Source organism: Drosophila virilis, chromosome X (assembly GCF_030788295.1).
Source record: "Drosophila virilis strain 15010-1051.87 chromosome X, Dvir_AGI_RSII-ME, whole genome shotgun sequence".
Lineage (NCBI taxonomy): Eukaryota > Metazoa > Arthropoda > Insecta > Diptera > Drosophilidae > Drosophila > Drosophila virilis.
Genome location: NC_091543.1, coordinates 3132911 through 3152433, shown reverse-complemented (window position 1 = coordinate 3152433; position 19523 = coordinate 3132911). Strand labels below are relative to the sequence as shown.

The 19523-nt window shown below is 46.5% G+C and overlaps 8 protein-coding genes across 20 annotated transcripts in view; 3 read left to right on the top strand and 5 right to left on the bottom strand.

Annotated features, from left to right (window-relative positions):
* Window positions 1–569: 569 nt before the first annotated feature.
* LOC6634581 (E3 ubiquitin ligase RNF121) lies at window positions 570–3251 on the bottom strand. 3 transcript variants are annotated; one of them, XM_015169540.3, is made up of 7 exons: window positions 3132–3251; window positions 2795–2957; window positions 2685–2719; window positions 2323–2619; window positions 2029–2257; window positions 1312–1547; window positions 570–1244 (listed from the first exon to the last, which is right to left on the bottom strand). In XM_015169540.3, exons 2-7 carry the CDS (start codon window positions 2840–2842, stop codon window positions 1124–1126), a joined length of 966 nt encoding a protein of 321 aa, XP_015025026.1. In that variant the 5' UTR covers window positions 2843–2957; window positions 3132–3251; the 3' UTR covers window positions 570–1123. The 3 variants fall into 3 exon arrangements, with proteins under 3 accessions (XP_015025026.1, XP_002058082.1, XP_032296303.1); XM_002058046.4 differs by having other exon boundaries at window positions 2795–2940; window positions 3132–3241; XM_032440412.2 differs by lacking the exon at window positions 3132–3251 and having other exon boundaries at window positions 2795–3026.
* Window positions 3252–3284: 33 nt separating this feature from the next.
* On the top strand, window positions 3285–5814 carry Spt7. The gene is made up of 3 exons (XM_002058047.4): window positions 3285–3519; window positions 3612–3714; window positions 3775–5814. The coding sequence occupies exons 1-3, from the start codon at window positions 3377–3379 to the stop codon at window positions 4720–4722; spliced, it is 1194 nt and encodes a 397-aa protein (XP_002058083.1). The 5' UTR covers window positions 3285–3376; the 3' UTR covers window positions 4723–5814.
* LOC6634583 (uncharacterized) lies at window positions 5744–6799 on the bottom strand. The gene has a single exon (XM_002058048.4). The coding sequence runs from the start codon at window positions 6723–6725 to the stop codon at window positions 5991–5993; it is 735 nt and encodes a 244-aa protein (XP_002058084.1). The 5' UTR covers window positions 6726–6799; the 3' UTR covers window positions 5744–5990.
* A 501-nt stretch (window positions 6800–7300) lies between these two features.
* On the bottom strand, window positions 7301–9665 carry Mco4 (Multicopper oxidase 4). Its single transcript, XM_002058049.4, has 3 exons — window positions 9504–9665; window positions 8580–9431; window positions 7301–8403 (listed from the first exon to the last, which is right to left on the bottom strand). Exons 1-3 carry the CDS (start codon window positions 9574–9576, stop codon window positions 7409–7411), a joined length of 1920 nt encoding a protein of 639 aa, XP_002058085.1. The 5' UTR covers window positions 9577–9665; the 3' UTR covers window positions 7301–7408.
* Window positions 9666–10862: 1197 nt separating this feature from the next.
* Srx (sulfiredoxin) lies at window positions 10863–11879 on the top strand. Of its 2 annotated transcripts, none has more exons than XM_015169586.3 (3): window positions 10863–11142; window positions 11232–11407; window positions 11516–11879. In XM_015169586.3, exons 1-3 carry the CDS (start codon window positions 11070–11072, stop codon window positions 11726–11728), a joined length of 462 nt encoding a protein of 153 aa, XP_015025072.1. In that variant the 5' UTR covers window positions 10863–11069; the 3' UTR covers window positions 11729–11879. The 2 variants fall into 2 exon arrangements, with proteins under 2 accessions (XP_015025072.1, XP_002058086.2); XM_002058050.4 differs by having other exon boundaries at window positions 10876–11142; window positions 11259–11407.
* Window positions 11880–12293: 414 nt separating this feature from the next.
* Window positions 12294–14532, bottom strand: Arp8 (Actin-related protein 8). The gene is made up of 2 exons (XM_002058051.4): window positions 14437–14532; window positions 12294–14376 (listed from the first exon to the last, which is right to left on the bottom strand). The coding sequence occupies exons 1-2, from the start codon at window positions 14439–14441 to the stop codon at window positions 12549–12551; spliced, it is 1833 nt and encodes a 610-aa protein (XP_002058087.2). The 5' UTR covers window positions 14442–14532; the 3' UTR covers window positions 12294–12548.
* A 306-nt stretch (window positions 14533–14838) lies between these two features.
* LOC6634587 (cytoplasmic 60S subunit biogenesis factor ZNF622) lies at window positions 14839–16435 on the top strand. The gene is made up of 3 exons (XM_002058052.4): window positions 14839–15456; window positions 15535–15897; window positions 16038–16435. Exons 1-3 carry the CDS (start codon window positions 14959–14961, stop codon window positions 16386–16388), a joined length of 1212 nt encoding a protein of 403 aa, XP_002058088.1. The 5' UTR covers window positions 14839–14958; the 3' UTR covers window positions 16389–16435.
* A 115-nt stretch (window positions 16436–16550) lies between these two features.
* Window positions 16551–19523, bottom strand: part of mnb (minibrain) — a 31829-nt gene continuing 28856 nt past the window's right edge. For 9 of the 10 annotated variants that reach the window (XM_070211335.1, XM_070211336.1, XM_070211334.1 and 6 more), the window contains one exon: window positions 17035–18032. In XM_070211335.1, coding sequence (XP_070067436.1) covers window positions 17077–18032 — 956 coding nt within the window. In that variant the 3' untranslated portion in view covers window positions 17035–17076. Of the gene's footprint in view, window positions 18033–19523 lie in introns of all 10 variants that reach the window. The other variant, XM_032440283.2, reaches the window with a different exon arrangement.

The window sequence follows — 19523 nt, the reverse complement described above, 5'->3', positions numbered from 1 at the left end:
ACGGCAAAATCCTTAATCCTTCAATTTAAAGTCGATTTCGAACATTCTTGTGACCAGGTTTTGGTTTAAGCCTTGGTTTTTTATATCTTCTCAATATGTTCATGAAATAGAGCAGAAGTTGAGAAAACTTTCGTGGTTGAATTCCAAGTTAATTCTCGCTCAAGAGTTCTTCAAGGGAACTAAAAATTTGGTTTGGGTTTTGGTTCAGACAATTTTGGTTAAAGATTCAATTTAAATTAAAAAATAAATTGGTTCTATTCAAGACAGTTCAAAGCTCTTGTATTACAGGGTATGTGATATTGCAATCATTTGAAGCCCGGAATTTGAAGCATGTGTATTTTTATAGTTTCGTCAAATAGCTTCAAGTGCCTATTTATGCTTTCCAAAACGGCCAACCACAAGTTTAACATGGCATATAAAATCAATAAATAAAAAAATATAAGCCGGCTTTGGAGGGTTGGTTTCTCTGTCTAGGTTCGGGGTATATTAGGGCCCCCTTCTGTTAACCTAAATAGAAAGTGAAACCGTTTTGTTGTTTTGTTATTTCTTAGAATTCTCTCAATGATTTACATGTCTTCTCCTTGTTATATAAAGATCTTTAAATTCAATATCCAGTGCAAAAACACATAATACATAGACATAATACAAACATACACACACCACACACAATATATATGTACATAGATACATAATGTACAAACATATACATATATATGTAAACATACACATATATATATAGCCATATATATATCTAAAATACCAGGTTTGTCGTTTTACAATCTTAAAATGAATAATGGAAATATAGATGCAGCGATTTCTGCTTCAACTCTCGGCAGTTCGATTTATGAAAACAGAAACAAGTGCAACAAATTGATGGGGCGAATGCCAATAAAGGTTGTTTGCTATTCGGACCAAGCGTAGTGGAAACCATTGGTGACATCATGTCTCCTGGGAATGCTGCCGTGTTAAATAATGTCCTTTCGCTTTACGCTTTATCTTTTGGTTTTGCCATTTGTAATAGTTGTTGGTCTCAGATGTGTTTTGTTGGTTAGTGTGAAGCACAGTGTTAGGGCATAAAATGTGCTTGACTAGACGCAATTGGACTGTGAATTTGGTCCCTGGTCTATTCCAGACCCAGCATCCAGTTGATGCCTTGTACTATGAAAAATATAAGTGGCTGCCATGCGACCAACCAGCGAATCCAGTCTAGCAGCCTGCCATAAAGTACGTGTGGCTTCTCCCAGCTGCAAGACATTCAAAAATAGAAGTTTTATACCATTTCCAATAAATCTAACCAGACCAGCTACATACGGATTGCGAAACATTTTCTGTAGATCCACCTTCTCCTTGCAGTAGGGACACGTCTGCTTCTTGCCGACAATGCACCAGCCTCGTATGCAGAACTCGTGGAACACATGATTGCAGGACAGCTTGTAGGTGTTCTCGATGACACCCTCCTCCTTCTCGGAAACCAGCAATTGATTGCCGCACACCGCGCACACGTTCTGATCCAGATGCCGAGTGGGCATGCCTTGAGGCGTATAATACTGCAAATAGCATAATATGTCAGAGTGCACTAGTCGGGCATGCCCGTCTAGACGATACCCAAAAGCGCCGGCATGGAGCTACTTTTACTAACAGTCTACCTATCTTCTAAGCAGCACACAGCGAAAAGAAAGACATGAAATTATCAGGGCTTAAATATAACAGACAAAAGTGTAGACCTAAGCAAAAGCTTCTAACTTTGTAAATTCCGTTCGATATCTATCATATGGAAATAGCTCGTCTCGGGGGAAAAAAAAATGTATGAATAGGCTTCTACTGCGTAGGGTCTTTAGCTCTTCTAGTTACCGAAATAGCCGAACAGACAAACGGACATGGCTAGATCAACCCAGCTCTTCGACCTGATCAAGAATATATACAGCTTATGGGCTCGTCTCCCTGTTACAAACATATAAGCACACATTATGCTCGTTATGCTCGTTTTAGGATCAGATGCAATGACATGGCAAGCTGGGGACTACTTACACCAATGGCAGCTGCCATTTTATCTGAACATATCTCGGATATGTCACGGCCCAGTACACCAATATATAGGCCATAGAAACAGAACATGAGGCCGACATCCATCCAGGTGTTGGGCGGTTGCGCGAAAATATAGTTCATGCCCAGAAAGGCTGCCATTATGACCAGATAGCCAATGATGCCCAATCCATAGCTCAGCTTGTAGATGAAGTAGAACCATTTATAGACGAGCCTAGCGAAACAAGAATGTGGGGCTAAAGGCAAAGATTGATATGTTAACTGGAGCAATTCGCTCACCTGGGCGTTGTGCCCTGTATGGGTTTGGTTGTGGCACGACGCATCACAAGTGCCGTAATGCACGTGAATATTAGCCAAATGATAATGAAGCGTATCCAGAGGAAGGTGCACGAGATGATAAGCGGTATTAGCCACATGGCAAGCAGTGTGACAAATGCATAGGATCTGTAGTGTCGTTTCTTCCACTCGACGAGTATGATTTGGGCAATGACCAGCGTCATAAACAATATGATCACCATTTCCGAGTGCATGGCATCGTGGCCCTTGTGCTTCTCCACCATCAGCTGATGTTCAGCGCTGCCAAAAAGAAGAAGAAGATATGAAATATCGCACCTTGAACCTGCGCCAGCCCATCAGCTTACCGCATGCGCTCCTCCGGCGACATCTCGTCCAGGGACTGCAAAATGAATTTCGTTAACATTTGCTGGCAAAGATCTGCGTATTCCCTTACACCACCCCACCCAACCCTTACCTTGTTCAAGTCCACTGGGGCATGCAGGTCCATGTGCTGTTGATGCATATTGTCGCTGTGTGCCGGCGCGTACAAACCAAGCCGTTGTCGTTTGCGTCTTTGCGGAATTTTGTCAACAATTTGGTTTCTCTCAACTTACAATTTATCTAAGTAATATATGGGTCTAAATAGAAAACAAATAATAATGGCAATATTACATATTGTCCCTGTTTTGCCTATCAGTCGAGTGGCATTGCCACTTGCTACTGACCACTCGTCGGCGTTGCCATTTGTCAAGGCAGCCGCCAGCAATTAAATGTTTGATAGAATAATACTCAACGAATTCGTACGAACTTACTCATGCACACGCATTCTTCAATTCAAAATGCAAACGTGTCAATTGTTGTAAATGATGAAATTGCTAATAAAATTTGGATATGGAATTGAATGAGCTGTAACGTATGCAGCAGGCGTTGCCACGTACGCGCACACCGCTCAGCTGTCTAACAATCGATAGGCAACACTTCTGACGTTAAACAGCACTACTTGCCATTGTTTATAAACTATAAAACAATAGAAAACGTTACAGGTACAGTAAATAGCATGCAATCCGAACACTGGGGCGCCATGGATGAGGATAGCGTTGGGCTAGCGCCCGACAAGTATGTGCCGACGACCGCCAAGCGGCTAAAACTGGACGAGATACGGCAACGCGGCGATTTGGCGCTGCTGCCCGTGGACAAACAGTGAGTACAGTGATGCCTGCCTGGAAACCTCTTTATCCAATATATATATTTATATACATATATATATATATATATATATATACGTTGAACAGCGATCAAATTGAGCTGAAGAGCTCGCTGGTCACGCAAACCATCGAGGTGATGAAACAAACCGAAGTGCTGCAATCCCTCATCGATACGTACTCGAACAAAAATGTAAGTAGTGTGTCATGCATGCACTGGCCGGCCACTATTTATGGTGTTAACTGTATCTAGGGCACTTCGAACTATCTGCTGAACCCCTGCCAAATGATACCCGAAGTTGACTTCCCGCCCGAAAATGCCGCCGATTTGGTGAGCGAACAAAAATTCCAGAAACCCATCTGGTTTATACCCACTATGGACACGGCATATTCACGCGGTGATCCGCAACCGCATCCCGAGATCTCTAGCAATACCTGCCGCCATGCGCTACGCAAAGTCATGTGCGGCCTGCTGCGTCTGGCGGGCTTCACCGACTGCTCCGAGACGGCGGTCATGCTGCTAACCGATGCGGCCGAGGAATTCTTGCGCAGTTTCATTACCGAGTATCGCGGCTACTATGACATCGATGACAGGCTGGAGAAGTCGACAATGCTGCAGCTGCTGCCGCTGGAGCGGGCCTACTTCAGCATGACGGGCACATCGCTCACCCAGGTGCACAACTACTACAAGCACAAGGTGATAACGCGCAATCGCGTCGAGATAGCCGAGTTCAACAGCGTGCTGCAAGAGTACGACAAGCTGATGAAGGAGAGCCAGAGCAGCATGCAGAAACAGCAGCAGCTGCAGCAGCATCACGACTTCAATGGCCACGATTTTCTCAACATACTTGAAATGCAGTCGGGCGACGATGGCGCCAGCAGCGCCAACGGCAGCAACAGCATGGGCAACATTGTTGGCGACATGCTCCAAGAGCTGGGCGGCAGCACAAACTCCAGCATCTCGCTGAGCAATGGCCAGCAGCAAATACTAACCGGCAATGCATTGTACGGCCTGCTCGATGGACAAATGAGCAATACCAGCTCCACAATGGCCAGCACCAGCAACAGCAACAACAACAACAACAACAACGGCAACAACATCAACAACAACAACAACGGCAACAACAACAACAACGGCAACAACAACAACGGCAACAGCAGCAACAACAACAACAACTATCAGAACAATTTCGATACTTAGCACGACAGACAGCACGTTAGCTGTAGCATTATTATCATACGAGACATCGATGAACATATATTTTCTTCACCTGAGTGAATATATGGCTACAGCTACGGCGAGCAACACTTTTGTCTGTAAAGTTGTACTCGCCAAGTGCCCAATACTAAATATCCTTGCAGGCGCAGAGCAATATAAACTATCAAGCTCGAATTTCAAGTGAATTGGATAGAAAAGTTTTCCATACCCAACCAAAATTTCTTTAGCAATTCTTCCTCTAAAACTGTGTATGATATAGTAGTCCGATATATATATATATATAGTTAGCATGGTGGAGCTCTTAAATGTTAAGATTGTTTCAAAATATCTTGAAAATCAAAAAGTTTTTATGAATCGCACAGATGTGAGCAGCACACTGAAGCGCTTAATCAATATGTTAGTTAGATTCTATTGAAAAATGAATAATGTTTTTTACAATAGTTGATAAGGCAGCTAATTATGATATAGTATTCCGATCTGAACCACAAACTAACTTGTATGAAATTCAATGCGACGAACGTGGCTTTGACATCGTCTCGCACGTTTCCAGTTGTCCGCTCAAAAGAGTTGTGGACAAATTAAGCGATAACTCAGGAAAATCGATGTTAATTAGTTAAGCTTAAACATGTTTTTTATTTCAAATTGTATATGTATACTTTTGCATGTTTTCGCATGGATTGTGAACAAAAACACGTTGCTATTTTAAGTTAAAAATGAAATCCCTAAATATGTAAGAGACTAGTTGCGTCGTCTATATAAGATATCTATAAGAAGATAATCCCTATGCGTTGCACAATTCATAACAATATAATTCTAATATCAGCTGCAATAGTATAACAAGTGTGTAAGCAAGTTATCAGCTGCTGTCAAATAGAATCAGGAACTGTTTATAGCAATAATAAGTCGCCTTATACATACATATACTATATGAAAATAACCCGGCGTCGCTCGGGTCCAATGGTTAATGTTAAAATATGCAAATTGGTTTGCATATTTCAGGCAATTCTGTTTGTTTTATTTATTAGCATTGCTCTTCTCTTTGTGAATAAACAAAATATATAATTAAGCATAAAACTTGAGAATTGCTGCTGCTGGATTTGAACCTGCGACCATTTACCATTTTTCATTTATGGACTCCACTTCTGATGCACCTCAATCAAACTTTGATCATCGGATTGCCTCAGTTGGTATGGTCAACCCGAGCGGAAGCTTACAATCAGTCAGGTGAAACTCTTTCATATATAGATGCGTTACAACTTTGTCTTTTTATTCTGAAATCTTTGGCTAATCTTTGTCTCGTTCCAGTTGTTTTTGCGGCGCTGCGCCGTAAACTCGTTTGTGGCATCGATCGCCAGCAGCTTGTGGCCCAGCTCGTCGCAGGCCTTGTACTCGAATAGTTTATCTTTGCGGCATCTGCGTGGCGCCCAGTTGAGCACATCCTGGCCGTTAAGTATGGAATCACCGCTGACGGCAACGGAGGCCAATGCGGCACTTGTTGTTGGTTTATCCAGCTCCTCCCCCTCCAGTTGACGCCGCCTTATGGTGGGCTTCCGTTGTGGGATCAGTTCCGGCTCGATGTCATCCACCACATAGCAATCGGCATCGGCAACAAGTTTGACACGACTATACCAGGCTGTCTTCTTCTCATCCAGTGGCCCACTTTTGGACGGCTGCTCGGTGGCACAATATTCAATTTGATTCTGTATAATTGTGCTTAGTTTTTGCCAAAGGTGCGTTTGCATCTCTGGACTAACTTGCAGATCGCTGGCGGGCCCAGCATCTTGCTCTGCCAGAAAACGCTCACTTTTTGACAAATCTTTCGCCGGCGCGGCAGCCGGCGACGCTTTGATAGAACTTGTTTTGAACATGTCATTTGTCAGCAGCGTGTGATCGGCAGCCTCCAGAAACAAGCGCATTTGTGCGTCGTCTTCCTCGTCTGAATCCGTATCAATTACTTTTAATTTGCTATTCGTTGTTGAAGACATGATGTGCGGCTTTTAACGACAACTTGTTTATTTGTTTACATTTAAGTATGGCACGTTTATCGATAACTTGGCACACGTGCCGAACGATAGAAATAAGCCAAGACCTGCGATTGTTCAACACTGTTAACGATGTTCGTGCTGCTAAACGGCAGATTGTCAGAGACATGAAGCAAACTGTTATGGCACGCCTATCGATAACTTGGCACACGATTGCTCAACACTGCGATTGCGATTGCTCAACACTGCATTATTTGGCAGCTATATTCAAATAGTCTCACATTGAAACCGAAGCAAATTCAAATATTCTTTACCCAGGACCATACAAGCTGACGGAGCACATTTCCATTGCAAACTAATCTTAATATATAAAAGCTACCCCAATTAAAGTGTAAATAACGTAACGTGCAAAAGTAACGTATTTTGAAATGTTCAACGGACATGTTGTGCTGCAGATGAACTATCGTTAGTCAACACTGGCTAACGACATGTTCATGCCTCATCTTAACGGTTTATTTAGACAGTTTAATTGAGTAGAAATTAAACCAATTAAAATAAAATATAGCCATTAAATACTATTAAGTTTGCAGGTGAACTATCGATAGCAATAGCCACTAAACTCAACGGTTTATTTGAGCAGGTAAATTGAAAAGAAATAGTATATTATTTGATTAATTTAAGGTTGATTATGCCACCGAGCTGCAGAGGCCACAATTGCTGACGGGGCACATTTTCATTTCGATATCTTCGCCGACGCGCACAACGGCCGCCATGCCGTTCTCGGAATGCGGCGATATGTGACAGTGGAACATCCAATAGCCGGGACTGTCCGAGTTGAAGTGTATGATCGTATAGCCAAAGGCTGGCACCTGCACGGAATCCTTGAGCGGAGCACCGCGACCGCGACGCGGCAACGGAGTGCGTCGATCGATCTCCTCGATCTGGCCGATGCGCTGCTCGCCGAGCACACCCATGCCGACCACACGGAACGTATAGCCGTGCAGGTGTATGGGATGCGCTGTGTTCGATTTGCTGGAAATGACAAATTCGATATTCTTGTTGGCCGGCACATGGATGACATTGGAGCACTTGCAGTGCCGGCTCTTGCAGTTGAAACCCAGCGCCGCCTGCTGCGTGCTATTGCAAAAGAACTGGCCAATGCCCAGATTACGGGTCTGGAGCAGCGACATCTTTGGCATGCTAAACGTTATGTCGTCCATCTGGAAGCGAAAGCCCTCGCCGCGCAGCTCGAACGCGTTCATGCTGCTGTAGTAGGTGACCGCCGGATTCAGTGCCGGCTGCACGTGCTGCGCATTCAGGCTGACCAGGGAGATGCTGTCCGCGCTGCTGCCGCCGTCATCGTCGCCCAGCTCGTTGAGCATCAGGCCCGGCGCATCGTACGCATAGCTGAGCGTTGTTGTGTCCAGGTTGCGCGGATCGGCGTTCTGGTAGTGCAGCACCGCCTCCTGATGCAGCTGATTCTTGGCACAGAAGCTATAGCCCTTGATGCGCAGCCAGTAATTGGCCACCTCCTGATTGGCGTGCAGCACAAAATCGAAACGCTCGGCGCCATGGAACATGATCTTCTGCACCTCGACCGGCTCAATGTCGTTGCCATCGCTCGCTATGACCACCAGATCGTGTTTGTCAATGCTCAGGCTGATCGGACAGTTCGAAACGCCTGCAAGCAAATGCATTAGTATTAGTAAGCGTGTGTGTGTGTGTGTGTATTAGTGTGGTACACAGCCGAGGCTGCGGCTGAGCCGTAGCGAGCGTGTCTGTGTGCTGCGTCTGTGTGAGCTAAATATAACTGTAAGCTGCGTTCGCTTAAAAATGCGAGCTCTGTGGTGGACTCACCATTGAAGATGACACGAAAGCGATAGCGACCGCCGCGAATGACCCCGAACGTGGCATAGAGCGTGGGCTTCACCTTGCTGTCCTTTTTCATGTTGCGACCGCGTCCATTGATCAGTATATTCTCGGCGACGCTCTCATCGAAATTGTGCACCCAATCCTGTATCATAATGACATGCTCCGACTGATCAAAGTCGTACAGATGCGCGTGAGGATTCAGCTTAAGCGGCTGCCGGACAATCAATGCACCGGCCAGGCCAAAGGCGCGCTGATGCTCGGTGTGGCTGTGCCACCAGTTGGTGCCGCCGTGATCCACCTCGAAGCGATACCGAAACGCCTGGCCCGCCTCAATCGGATACTGGGTGACATGCGGCACGCCATCCATGTGCGGCGTCAAGCGCTGATGTATGCCATGCCAGTGGATGGTCGTTGTCTCGTGCAGGCTATTGATTACGTCGGCGACAATGGTGTCGCCGTAGCAGACCTCGATCGCCTGGCCGGGCAGCTGGCCGTTGACCACCATGATCTGGGACTCGAGACCGTCGGCATATTTGCAATCATCGTTGCGCGCCTCCTGCTCGGCCAGCTTGAAGCTATCGATGTACTCCTTGCCATTCAGCTTGTAGCGATACTTGGCCTGCAGATAGCGTTTGCAGCTGGCCGACATGGTGTCATCGTAGTGGACCACCATATAGTAGTAGCAGGTCATGGGCTGCTGCTCGACGCAGTCGCGCCGGCACGGATGCTCCAGATCCTTGTCCGCGTAGCGCCAATGCGACGACTCTGCGGAAGTCAGCTGTGGATATAGCTGCTTGATGCGCTCGTAGTTGCTTACGATACGTTTGCCGTCGGCGTCTGTAAAATAAGTGTATCGATAATTATCGATTATCGGCTATCGGTTATCGGGCACATATCCTGCTGCTTCACCTTGTATGCCATCGATTTGCACAACAATCAGGCTGCTAATCAAAACGAGCGTCTTGACCAGACTGATTTGCATTATAACAAAAAAATATAAACAAAAAATGTTAAGAGAGAAAAAAAACAGAAGAAATAAATAGCTTTACGAGTTTTGGTATATTCGCTGCGGCAAAGGCCAACACATAACTGTTGATCAATTTCCGTCTTCGGTTACCTTTTGTAAGCGTTTAGCAAAATGACAATTGAAGAAATTGCTTGGAATTCGCTTGTCGCGCGGCATTGTCGCACAGAGTGTGCTCGTAAATGGTTAATTGAAGATTGTTCGCGATGTCACAGCTGAAATCAGCAACAGATACACTAAATAGACAAAATTCTAATTTCCATGGCAATGGCAATGACTAAACGCAGCCAACGTCAAAACGTGGGGGGAACAACCAGCGAAAATGTATGATGCCTTCGCTTCGTTTCTTGGCTCCGTTGCATGTGCCAAATATTTGGCCTTGGGGAAGTCCCCATCATCAAATTGACAGCAATATTTGAATTTGAATTCAAATTCGTTGGACAGTGTTGCACAGCGGTCAGTGTGGCCAGCGCGGCCAGTGTTGCACAGCGGTCAGTGTGGCCATGCGTGTTCCTCATTTAATTTGTGTCCAAGCGAATTAAGATTAAGCTATTACAATTGTAGAAAATGCGCTCAATTACCGACGCCTTGTTTGTTGTTGGCCAGTGTTGCACAGCGTTCAGTGCAGCAGCCAGTGCTGTGCACACATGTTACGCTTTCTCATGGGCTGTAAACAAATTAAAAACTAATAGAACTCTTGCTGTTTAAATTTCAGATAATGCCCAGGTAAAGCTGATTTGACGTCCACGGCCCCCCGACCACCAGCATTGTTTTTATATGTATATTTATCTGCATCTGCTGATAGGCAACCGTTTGGTAAAAACAACGTTATTTGTGTGCGAGAGATTGCATATACAGACATACATGTGTACATACATGCATATATGCTTGGGTCTTACGGGACGCTAATCAAAATGCCTGACGCGCTCGCGTACACGGTTTTAGAGATGGGCACGGGCCGTGACACGACGAGCTGTAATCGCAAGATGATTGCCTCAAATTCGAACGAGCCGCACGAGAGAATGGAAATATATTAACAAAAATTGAATATATAGCAGCTATTGCTTTTAAGCGAAATCAAAGTGATGCTCGATCCAATTAGATTGCTTTGGTTCGTGCCCTTCGTGCGTGCTTGTTTGAAGTTAGTTTCGTGCTCGTGCTAAGTCGTGAACAGGCACGCGGCCATCTCTGCATTTGTGTTGTATACAAACAAACCAAGCCTAAGAACATTGTACTGAATTATAATTTCGTTTTCATTTATTTTTATCGGAACGCGCCCGCCTTTGTTTATGGCTGCTTGCACTTGGGGCCAAGATTGTCGATTATGCAAAGCAAAGTAAAATGGGCGACACATAGAAAGAAGAGAAATAGCAAAAGTGAAGTGAAAAAAAGAAAAGAAAAAACAAGTTTCGTCAAAGTTTTGCGTGCAATTTGTTGGCCGACGGCGCGTCATGTACTTCATTAGGCAATTCGCATTGCAGTCGAGCAGACGCAGACGCAGTGCAGCTTCTCCTTTTCGGCACGGTAAGCGTTTTTTTTTTTTTTTGCGGGGAGGTGGCAACGCCGGCAACGGCAACAGTTATTTCTCATGGCATTTCACAACATTGGCGCAGCTAACAAACATTCATCTAACATGCCAGACGACAGCAAACAAATGGCCAGCTTGGACACGAGCGTACACTCGGCGGGCATCGAGGAGGTGCACAATGTTCCGATGAGCGTCATTAAGCGACCGATACCCTCCGTCCTGGACGAGCTGAAGGTGCTGTCGCTCATGGACACCATCAAGGTGCGTACTTGAGGCGATTTTACTGGGCAGCTGCAGTTGATTATTTCTCCCTCTCCCTCTCTCTCTCTCTCTCTCTCTCTCTCTCTCTCTCTCCTGCTCTGCGTGCAGTCGGAGCGCAGCGAGGCTGAGGTGCCGCCAGTTGATATCTTGTGGATAACCGGGAGCGAGGGCGGCGACTATTACTTCAGCTTTGGCGGCTGTCATCGGTTCGAGGCGTACAAGCGTCTCAATCGGGAAACCATAAAAGCGAAACTGGTCCGTTCCACTTTGGGCGATCTTTACCATTACATGGGCTCCAGTGCGCCCAAATATTTGGCATAGTCCAAATTGTTGATTTGTTGTTAAACATGTTTGCCTTAAATCTGTTTGTGCATGTTTTATAATCATATGTCTATACTTTTTACAAACAAAACTCTTTTACTGAACGCTGCGCTTAAGCTCGCGTTAACGATCAGTTGGACCTTAGCCAACACTTAAAGCCCTTTTTATTTACTACTAAACTTGGCCTGTGTGCCTGGCGAAATGGGAGTGCATAAATAAGCAGGCTTATCAAGCAATAGCTGTGGCCAAATCAGGTATATTTGCAAAATTGCTGCAAATCTTAAAAGAATGCAATGATCTTCGATAACATTATCGTTATCTCACACAGCGTCAATTAGAGATGGACCTTGCACCAATTAATTGCGCATTAACCAACACCAATCGCTGTGCAAGTAACGATTCCAATTGGAAAAACGTCCAACAGGAATCAGGGACAACTTTAAGAACTTTCATTCTATTCGCTTGAAGATCTTCAGCTACTGACTTAATGTGAATAAAAATAATGTTGAATGTTGATGACATGAATCGGATATTACAATATCTCGAAATAACACTCGATGTAGCATTAATTTTGGTAGTTGATTCGTATATTTGAATTATGGTACAAGACGTGATAGCTGACATGTCATCGAGCATGTCACCAAGCCAGACACAGCTGGTCACGTTAGCTCAGGACATGATTTCGCTGCTAGCTTAGAAAAAAAAAAAGAACTTACTACAATTGGTTAAATGCATAAATACACAATTTGAATTGGCTACACAAAAAATGCGTTATCAAAAAAATAATTAAATTAATAGCTAAGGGGATCTGGAGGATTGGCTACCAGAGAAAGGGCGAGCGTTCGCGCAAGATGCGCAGCCCGTAGCGCTGCCATTCGCGCTGCGTGATCCAGAGCTCCCGGGCGGACTCCAGCACCGACATGATGGCGGCGCCCTTCCAGGCAACCATGCCCACATCCATGCCCTTGCTAAAGACGTTCACCTCGAGGCCGGCGGGCACCTGCTGGCTGATGCGCTGCTCCAGCCAGGCGGCCAAGCCGCGCAGCTTGGCGCTGCTGCCGACGAGAAGAATGGCGCCAAACATTTTGCGACGCGTCTCATAGCTGCCGCAGCGCCCGATTGCACGGATGACGGCCTGGTCGAGCGAGACCACCTGACCGCCCGGATTGTAGTACCACGAATTGCTTGACTTGGGCAGCGGCTGCTCCTGTTTTTGTTGCTGCTGTTGCTGCTGCTGCTGGGAGTTACTGTTGCTGCTGAGCGTCGTCTCGTCCTGATCGACCACAATCAGCTCCTCGTCGTCGGCGGTGATGGGCAGCTGTGCCGCCGGCTTTGCTGTGGGTGCGTTGCCCACCATGCTCAGATCGCCCGCCCGGACGCCGTTGCGCCGGCCCGTCTCGCGCAGATACTCGGCATCGAAGCAATCCTCGCAATCGTATTGCTCCTGTGCCGATTGCTGTGTGTGCACGGCTCGTGTTTTGCCCGTTATGTTGAGCAGCTCGGTGTGAAAGAGCGCCAGCGGCGCCATGATGGCCTCGTCGCCCACCTGCAGCGTATAGCGCACCCATTGGCCATGCGGCTGGCGCAGCGTAAAGTGCTTCTCCTGGGCGCCGCACACGTTCGCGTTCAGATGGCAGAAGCGCTCCTTCAGCTCGTCCAACAGCTGGGCGTCCACATAGCTGCGCTCGACGCAGCACTCGCGATACGGAAAGCCGCATTTGCGCAATAGCATGAGCAGCACCTGATCGATGTCGCCGCCGCCGTAGCTGAGCCGTACACGGGCATCCAGCTGCGAGATGCCATCCTCGATGCAGGCAATGGAGGTCTTCTGGGCGCCAATATCGACCACACAGCCGTACCCAATGCCGGCGCCATAGGTGGCCGCCACGCTGTCCTGCACCAGAAAGCAGCGCTGGAAGCCCAGCCGCTGCAGCAGCAGGGTCATGGCCTCGCGCAAATGTCGCCGCACATAAACATCGTTGACCACCAGCACGGCGCTGTGGGTGCCCAGATCGCGCAGCGCTATGCCCAGACGCTGTTCCAAGGCATACGACCAGATGCGCTCCAAATGTGACAGCGTCGCCTGCAAGGAACCGCCGCGCTCGCCATGCACATGCAGCTCGCCGCGCCTGATCGGAAAGTGTATGTCATAGTTGTGTGCATCCCGGGCGCTCAGGCGCAATATCTGTTCGTCGTACAGCATTGGCGCCTCGCTGTGCCAGTTGTTGTGCTGCTCGGCGGGCACGGGTGGCGGCACTTGCTCCGCCACGCTGCTGCGATTGAAGTGCGCCAGCTGCTGCGGCGGCGTGGCGACACGCAAACGATTCTGTTCATCGACCACACAATGCTGCAGCAGCCGCGACACGGCCAGACGCTGCTCCTCGAACTCCGACTGTAGGCGCCCGGCGTGCACGCTCTCCAGCGGCGGCAGCAGCGGATCGTGATGCGGTGCATTGTCGCTCAGCTGGGCGGAGCGCCTGTAGGCGACCGCGTGCAGCATGGTCAACGGATTGAGGTCGGCGGCACGGCCAATGCGCAAATGCTGCGAGCCCGGATGGATTATGATTATCTTGGGCGCCTCCAGCGGCTGGCTGGGCGGTTGCTGGTGCGGCGCACGGCCGCTGCTTGTGCTGCTCGCCCGCGAACGCCTGTTGCAATTGGACTTGTTTAGCTTGGCTTTCTCGCCCATCTCGCTGACGGCTACTCACTGCATTATTTAATGAAAAGCTGCTCAAGCGGCAGCCGCGACAGCCGGTGCAAATATTTTAAGGCTTGCATTGTACTCGCTATTATCGAATCGAATAGCAACTGTGCGCGCTAATGCTGCGTTTCCACTGCATAGCGTTTGCCTATCGCAACACTCGATAAGCATTTACTTCGATTAAGCAAAATATTCATATTTATATAAATTTTAATATATAACAATTATTTTATAAAAGGTGATAAGGATAAGGTGATAAAGAAACACAATTACGGGAATCGATTAATAGACGCAGGCTGAACAAGAAGCTGCTGCGAAAAGCAGTGAGAACGGTTCGTTGTGTCACAGCAAGCAGCTTCAGTTCGTGTCTGCCATTAACATATCGATAACTCGTCACGTTCTATCGCCGTATCGATAACACAGTCTCAAGGAACGTGCTGCGTCTTTTGTTTTTTAATCATTAACTCATTGTGAAATTCCAAAATCAGATAAGTTAGCAGACACATAAAATAAAAACAAACAACAGAAAATGTCGCATTTCACGTGCATGAACTGCGATGCACGCTTCGCCAATGCCGATGCACAGGGGCAACACTACAAGACCGACTGGCACCGTTACAATCTGAAGAGGCGCGTGGCGCAGCTGCCGCCCGTCACGGCCGAGGAGTTCCAGCAGCGCGTGCTGAGCGCACGCCGGGCCGAGGAGGCGGCCATCGAGGAGCAACAAATGAGCGTCTACTGCACGGCCTGCCGCAAGCAATTCGGCAACCAGAAGGCCCACAACAATCATCTGAACAGCAAGAAGCACAAGGAATCCCTCGCACGGCTCGAGCAGCAGCAGCAGCAAACGGATGCGGGCACGTCCGGTGCGCTCTCCGTTTGCGTCAAGAGCATTGTCGAGCCGCGTCCACATCCCGCTCTGGCGGCAGCTGCCGCGGGCAAGGGACGTCTGGCGTTTGCGGATCGGGCCATGCAAGTGGATGCGGCTGAGGAGGACGAGGACTTTGAGGACATCGAAGAGGAGGAGGTGAGTGTGTCGGTGCTGTTGAACATTAGCTGAATGTCATGAAACTCTGTTCTACTTCTTTCTGTTTTTTTTTTTTAGGTCGATTCGGATGAATGGGAAAAACTGGCCGAAAATCCATTAACCGAACGGGATTGCCTGTTCTGCAGCCATCAGAGCGCGGATCTGGTGGAGAACCTCAAGCACATGTCCGTCAAACATTCGTTCTTCATACCCGACACCGATTACTGCACAGATATTGAGGGCCTGCTCTACTATCTGGGTGAAAAGGTGGCCAACTACTTTATTTGCCTGTGGTGCAACGATCGTGGCAAGACCTTCTATTCCCTGGATGCTGTACGCAAGCATATGGTCGATAAGGGACACTGTCAGATGCTGCACGAAGGCGTCGCCCTGGCCGAGTATGCCGAATACTACGATTACAGTGCCAGTTATCCGGATCATGTACGTATCCAAATTATCCGATATTCTCGCATCCTCTGTGACGTCACATTCGATTGGTCCAATTTGAGTCAAAGCTCGAGAGCGAGTTGCCACCTATTGTAAATCTCTCTCTCTCTCTCTCGTTCTTCCTTTGCTTACAGAAAGAGGGCATGGACATTGACGAAGAGGTTGTGCCCGATCTGCTTGACGGCGACGAGTACCAGCTGGTGTTGCCATCCGGCGCAGTTATCGGCCATCGCTCGCTGCTGCGCTACTATAAGCAGCGACTGCAGCCGTCGCGCGCAGTTGCGCTCAAGAAATCGGACAGGAAGCTGCATCGCGTGCTAAGCGAATATCGGGCGCTCGGCTGGACGCAGACGCAGCAGCAGGCGGCGGCGCGCAAGGCACGCGACATTCATCTCATGAAGCGCGTGCAGTCCAAGTGGCAGATGCAGCTGGGCACCAAGGCCAACAAGCTGCAGAAGCACTATCGTGCACAGGTGCTCATTTAGGCCGGAATCATAGATCGGAAGAAAATGAAATATACAACTTGTGGCAATTGTTTTTTTTTTTTTTTTTGTTTTTTTGTTGCTTTTAAATCAAGCAAAATTGGATTTCATTCATGAAAAATTACTGCGCACAATTGCTCTTTGAATAAAATTACATAATTTAAATTAAAAATTAAATAAAATTTACTTTTGATTCTGTATAAGTAAAATTATTTCGTTATGGTTACATTAAAGTTATGCAATTAAAACTAGGTAAAAAAAAAAAAAACTGTTCTAATTCATAAGAACACTCTTGCTAACTGTAAACGCGATGAGCGATGCGTGTGCTTGTGCTTGTGTGTGTGTGTGTGTGTGAGCGAGACGGCTGCATGGTGAGAGCGTGATTTAAATAAACCGATGCGGTATGTGTAGGTGTGTGTATGTGTGTGTGTGTAAATTTCAGCTAGCTATGAATGTTGTGTGTGTGTGTGTGTGTGTGCGTGTGTGGGTGGATGGATGTGCAATAAATAGCAGTGTCTGCTGGCGAGCTAAGAGAACGGAAGAGCAGCACACAAAAAAGAGAGGAGCGCAACAGCGGCTCAGACGTGTTTGTGTGCATGCGTGCGTACGTTTGTGTGTGTGTGTGTGTGTAAAAAAAAAGCAAATAAAATAAAAATTGTTAAATTATAGTTTATATAGACGGCAGGTAACGCTAATGTATAACTACAGGATTCTGTTGAACACATACGCCCACCATGGGCGACGACGAGGAGGCATCGCTGCTAGCGCCCGCTGCTGAGCTGCCGCTGCCGTTGCCGCTGCCGGACGTTGCTGCCGTTGCTGCCGTTGCTGGCAGCGCAGCCAACGATGATGACGTCGACGCAGACGCTGGCAGCGGCACAGGCAGTGGCAACGGCAGCGGCGCCAACGGTTGCGGATGATAAAGCAGCGCCGTATAGGAAGCCGGTCCCGAGCCAGCCGGACCGCCGGCAGCCGATGCACTGATAACACTCGAATCGGTCATCATCAGATGGGACGCAGCTGCGGACATGTTGCCATAGTGATGCATCAGGTCCAGCGGCAGCGAAGCTGGCGCAAAGCTGTGATGCGGCTGGGGCTGCGTTTGCATTTGCATTTGATGTGCGGCGGGTGGTAGCGAAGGCAGCAGCATTGACGGTGGCGGCGGCTGCGGCTGCGCTGCACCGTTATGCTTAATGCTGCTGAAATTCTGATGCGGACCAACGCCAGCGCCGACGCCGCTGTTGCGCATGCGTCCAAAATGCGGCTGGCCAAGACGCAGCGCTGCCGCTGCCATAGCCACAGCCGATACTGGCGGCAGCGGCGGCGGCAGCATCTGTTGCGCCAGCGGCGGATCACAGTCCATGGCGTGCGGATAGCTGTTGCCCATGTAAATGTTGCGGCGACCGCTGTTGCAGCCGATGCCGACGCCGACGCCGCTGCTGTGATTTAAGCTATTCAGACTGTTAATGTTGTTGTTGTTGCTAATGTTAATGTTGTTGTTGTTGTTGTTGTTGTTGGTCGCTGCTGTTGACGCTGGCTGCGACTGCAGACTGAGCGCCGAAAAGTTCATCGCATTGGCCGCAACTGTCGTGTTGTTGTTGTTGCTGTTGTTGCTGTGATTGTTGTTTGTGTGATGCAATAGCAGACCTGCAAAAGGCAAATGTTAAAGAGTTCAATCAAAATTTGCAGCTGTAAATGATAAGAGCGAGCGCCAGTGCAGAGTTGCCACACTGCAAAAGTTTGCCTCTGTTATTGTTGGTGTTTGTTTGTAGTTGTTTTTTTTTTTGTTGATTATATCATAAATTTTTATTGAAGGGTTTTTTACGCTTTTTTTTTTGTTGTTTTGCTTTTAGTTTTCTTTCTTTTTTTTTGCATTTTAAATTGTTTTTCTTTTCTTTTTTTTTTTTAACTTATTAATTAGTAATCTTTCATAAATTATTTCGTACTCATTAAACTTAAACCATCAGCTTTTATGTTATATATTTATATAAATGCCACATATGCGTGAGACTGTGTGTGTCTGAGTGTGTGTGTGTGTGTGTCTAAGTGTATTTTCTCATGAATTCTTTGTTTATTTCTTGCTTTTTGTTACATTTTTTTTTAAACAACTAAATGCATTTCATTTGCCAACCAGTTTCTATTCGTTTTTCTTTTGCATTATTCTTTAGCTTTCTTTCTTTTTTTTTTTTGAATTTCCTTTTGCAATACTGTTTTCGTTAAGTGTATGTTTTCGTGTCCGTGTGCCTGTGTGTGTGTTGTGTGTGTGTGTACGTACGCTGGGACGCCATTTTTATTGGGCCGCTCGCTGTTAGTTAACATGGGCTTAACATGAAATGCTGCTGCATACCTTGAGGCGTTCTCACTTGACACTTTTGCGTTGCGTTTTATTTATTTTTAGTTTTCTTTTCTCGTTTTTTTCTGTTATTTGTATTTAATTTTTTTAATTTTTTTTTTGTATTGGTTTTAGGGTATTGTTAAATTTTGTTGCGTGATTTCTAAATATGCATTTAATTTTTTACTTTTTCGTATTCCACATTTGGCCTAAATCTAAATGCTTGCAATTCATGTTCAAGTTTTGCTTTTATTTAATATTTCGTTTTTCTTCTGCGCTTTATGCAATATTCTCAACTAAACTATGTGTGTGTGTGTGTGTGTGTGTGTGTGTGTGTGTGTGTGTGTGTGTGTGTGTGTGAATGCGTATTCTTTTCTTGTTATTTAACTTAAATTTAAAACACTCTTGTTTTCGGCTTTTGCTTTAAGTATTTTACACAACTTCTGAAAGTTTCTCATTTTATTTATTAATTAATTGTTAAATTCTTGAATTCTTGTTTTTACTCGGGAGCTAACACTAGATTGTTGAATTATACATACACACATATATAACTCTCATCGCTTCTCTCCAAAATCTCTTCAATTCTCTCCAATTCTCGCTTTCTCGGCCTGTCTCTGTCTGAGTGTAATAAAAATGAATTGATTTCCTTCGTTTTTATTTTCGTTTTCGCATAATCATTTTCTCGTTTATGTATACACATGTATATGTATGTGTATGTGTCTGTGTGTGTGTGTGTATTTGTTAAATGCTAGAGTTTTCTTTTTAGTACGATTTTATATTGTTATGCAATGCGATTTCCTTTTGAA

Bases quoted from the DNA above. Each gene is read 5' to 3' on its own strand.
- LOC6634581 (XM_015169540.3), bottom strand. From the start codon at position 2,842: ATGCATCAACAGCACATGGACCTGCATGCCCCAGTGGACTTGAACAAG. The intron at 2,258-2,322 runs GTGAGCGAATTG...TTGTTTCGCTAG, and splicing joins ATACAGGGCACAACGCCCAG to GCTCGTCTATAAATGGTTCT. The intron at 1,245-1,311 runs GTATGTAGCTGG...AATGTCTTGCAG, and splicing joins CAGAAAATGTTTCGCAATCC to CTGGGAGAAGCCACACGTAC.
- Spt7 (XM_002058047.4), top strand. From the start codon at position 3,377: ATGCAATCCGAACACTGGGGCGCCATGGATGAGGATAGCGTTGGGCTA. The intron at 3,520-3,611 runs GTGAGTACAGTG...TACGTTGAACAG, and splicing joins CTGCTGCCCGTGGACAAACA to CGATCAAATTGAGCTGAAGA. The intron at 3,715-3,774 runs GTAAGTAGTGTG...AACTGTATCTAG, and splicing joins ATACGTACTCGAACAAAAAT to GGCACTTCGAACTATCTGCT.
- LOC6634583 (XM_002058048.4), bottom strand. From the start codon at position 6,725: ATGTCTTCAACAACGAATAGCAAATTAAAAGTAATTGATACGGATTCA.
- Mco4 (XM_002058049.4), bottom strand. From the start codon at position 9,576: ATGCAAATCAGTCTGGTCAAGACGCTCGTTTTGATTAGCAGCCTGATT. The intron at 9,432-9,503 runs GTGAAGCAGCAG...CTTATTTTACAG, and splicing joins GCAAATCGATGGCATACAAG to ACGCCGACGGCAAACGTATC. The intron at 8,404-8,579 runs GTGAGTCCACCA...ATTTGCTTGCAG, and splicing joins CTTTCGTGTCATCTTCAATG to GCGTTTCGAACTGTCCGATC.
- Srx (XM_015169586.3), top strand. From the start codon at position 11,070: ATGTACTTCATTAGGCAATTCGCATTGCAGTCGAGCAGACGCAGACGC. The intron at 11,143-11,231 runs GTAAGCGTTTTT...ACATTGGCGCAG, and splicing joins AGCTTCTCCTTTTCGGCACG to CTAACAAACATTCATCTAAC. The intron at 11,408-11,515 runs GTGCGTACTTGA...CTCTGCGTGCAG, and splicing joins CGCTCATGGACACCATCAAG to TCGGAGCGCAGCGAGGCTGA.
- LOC6634587 (XM_002058052.4), top strand. From the start codon at position 14,959: ATGTCGCATTTCACGTGCATGAACTGCGATGCACGCTTCGCCAATGCC. The intron at 15,457-15,534 runs GTGAGTGTGTCG...TTTTTTTTTTAG, and splicing joins AGGACATCGAAGAGGAGGAG to GTCGATTCGGATGAATGGGA. The intron at 15,898-16,037 runs GTACGTATCCAA...CTTTGCTTACAG, and splicing joins GTGCCAGTTATCCGGATCAT to AAAGAGGGCATGGACATTGA.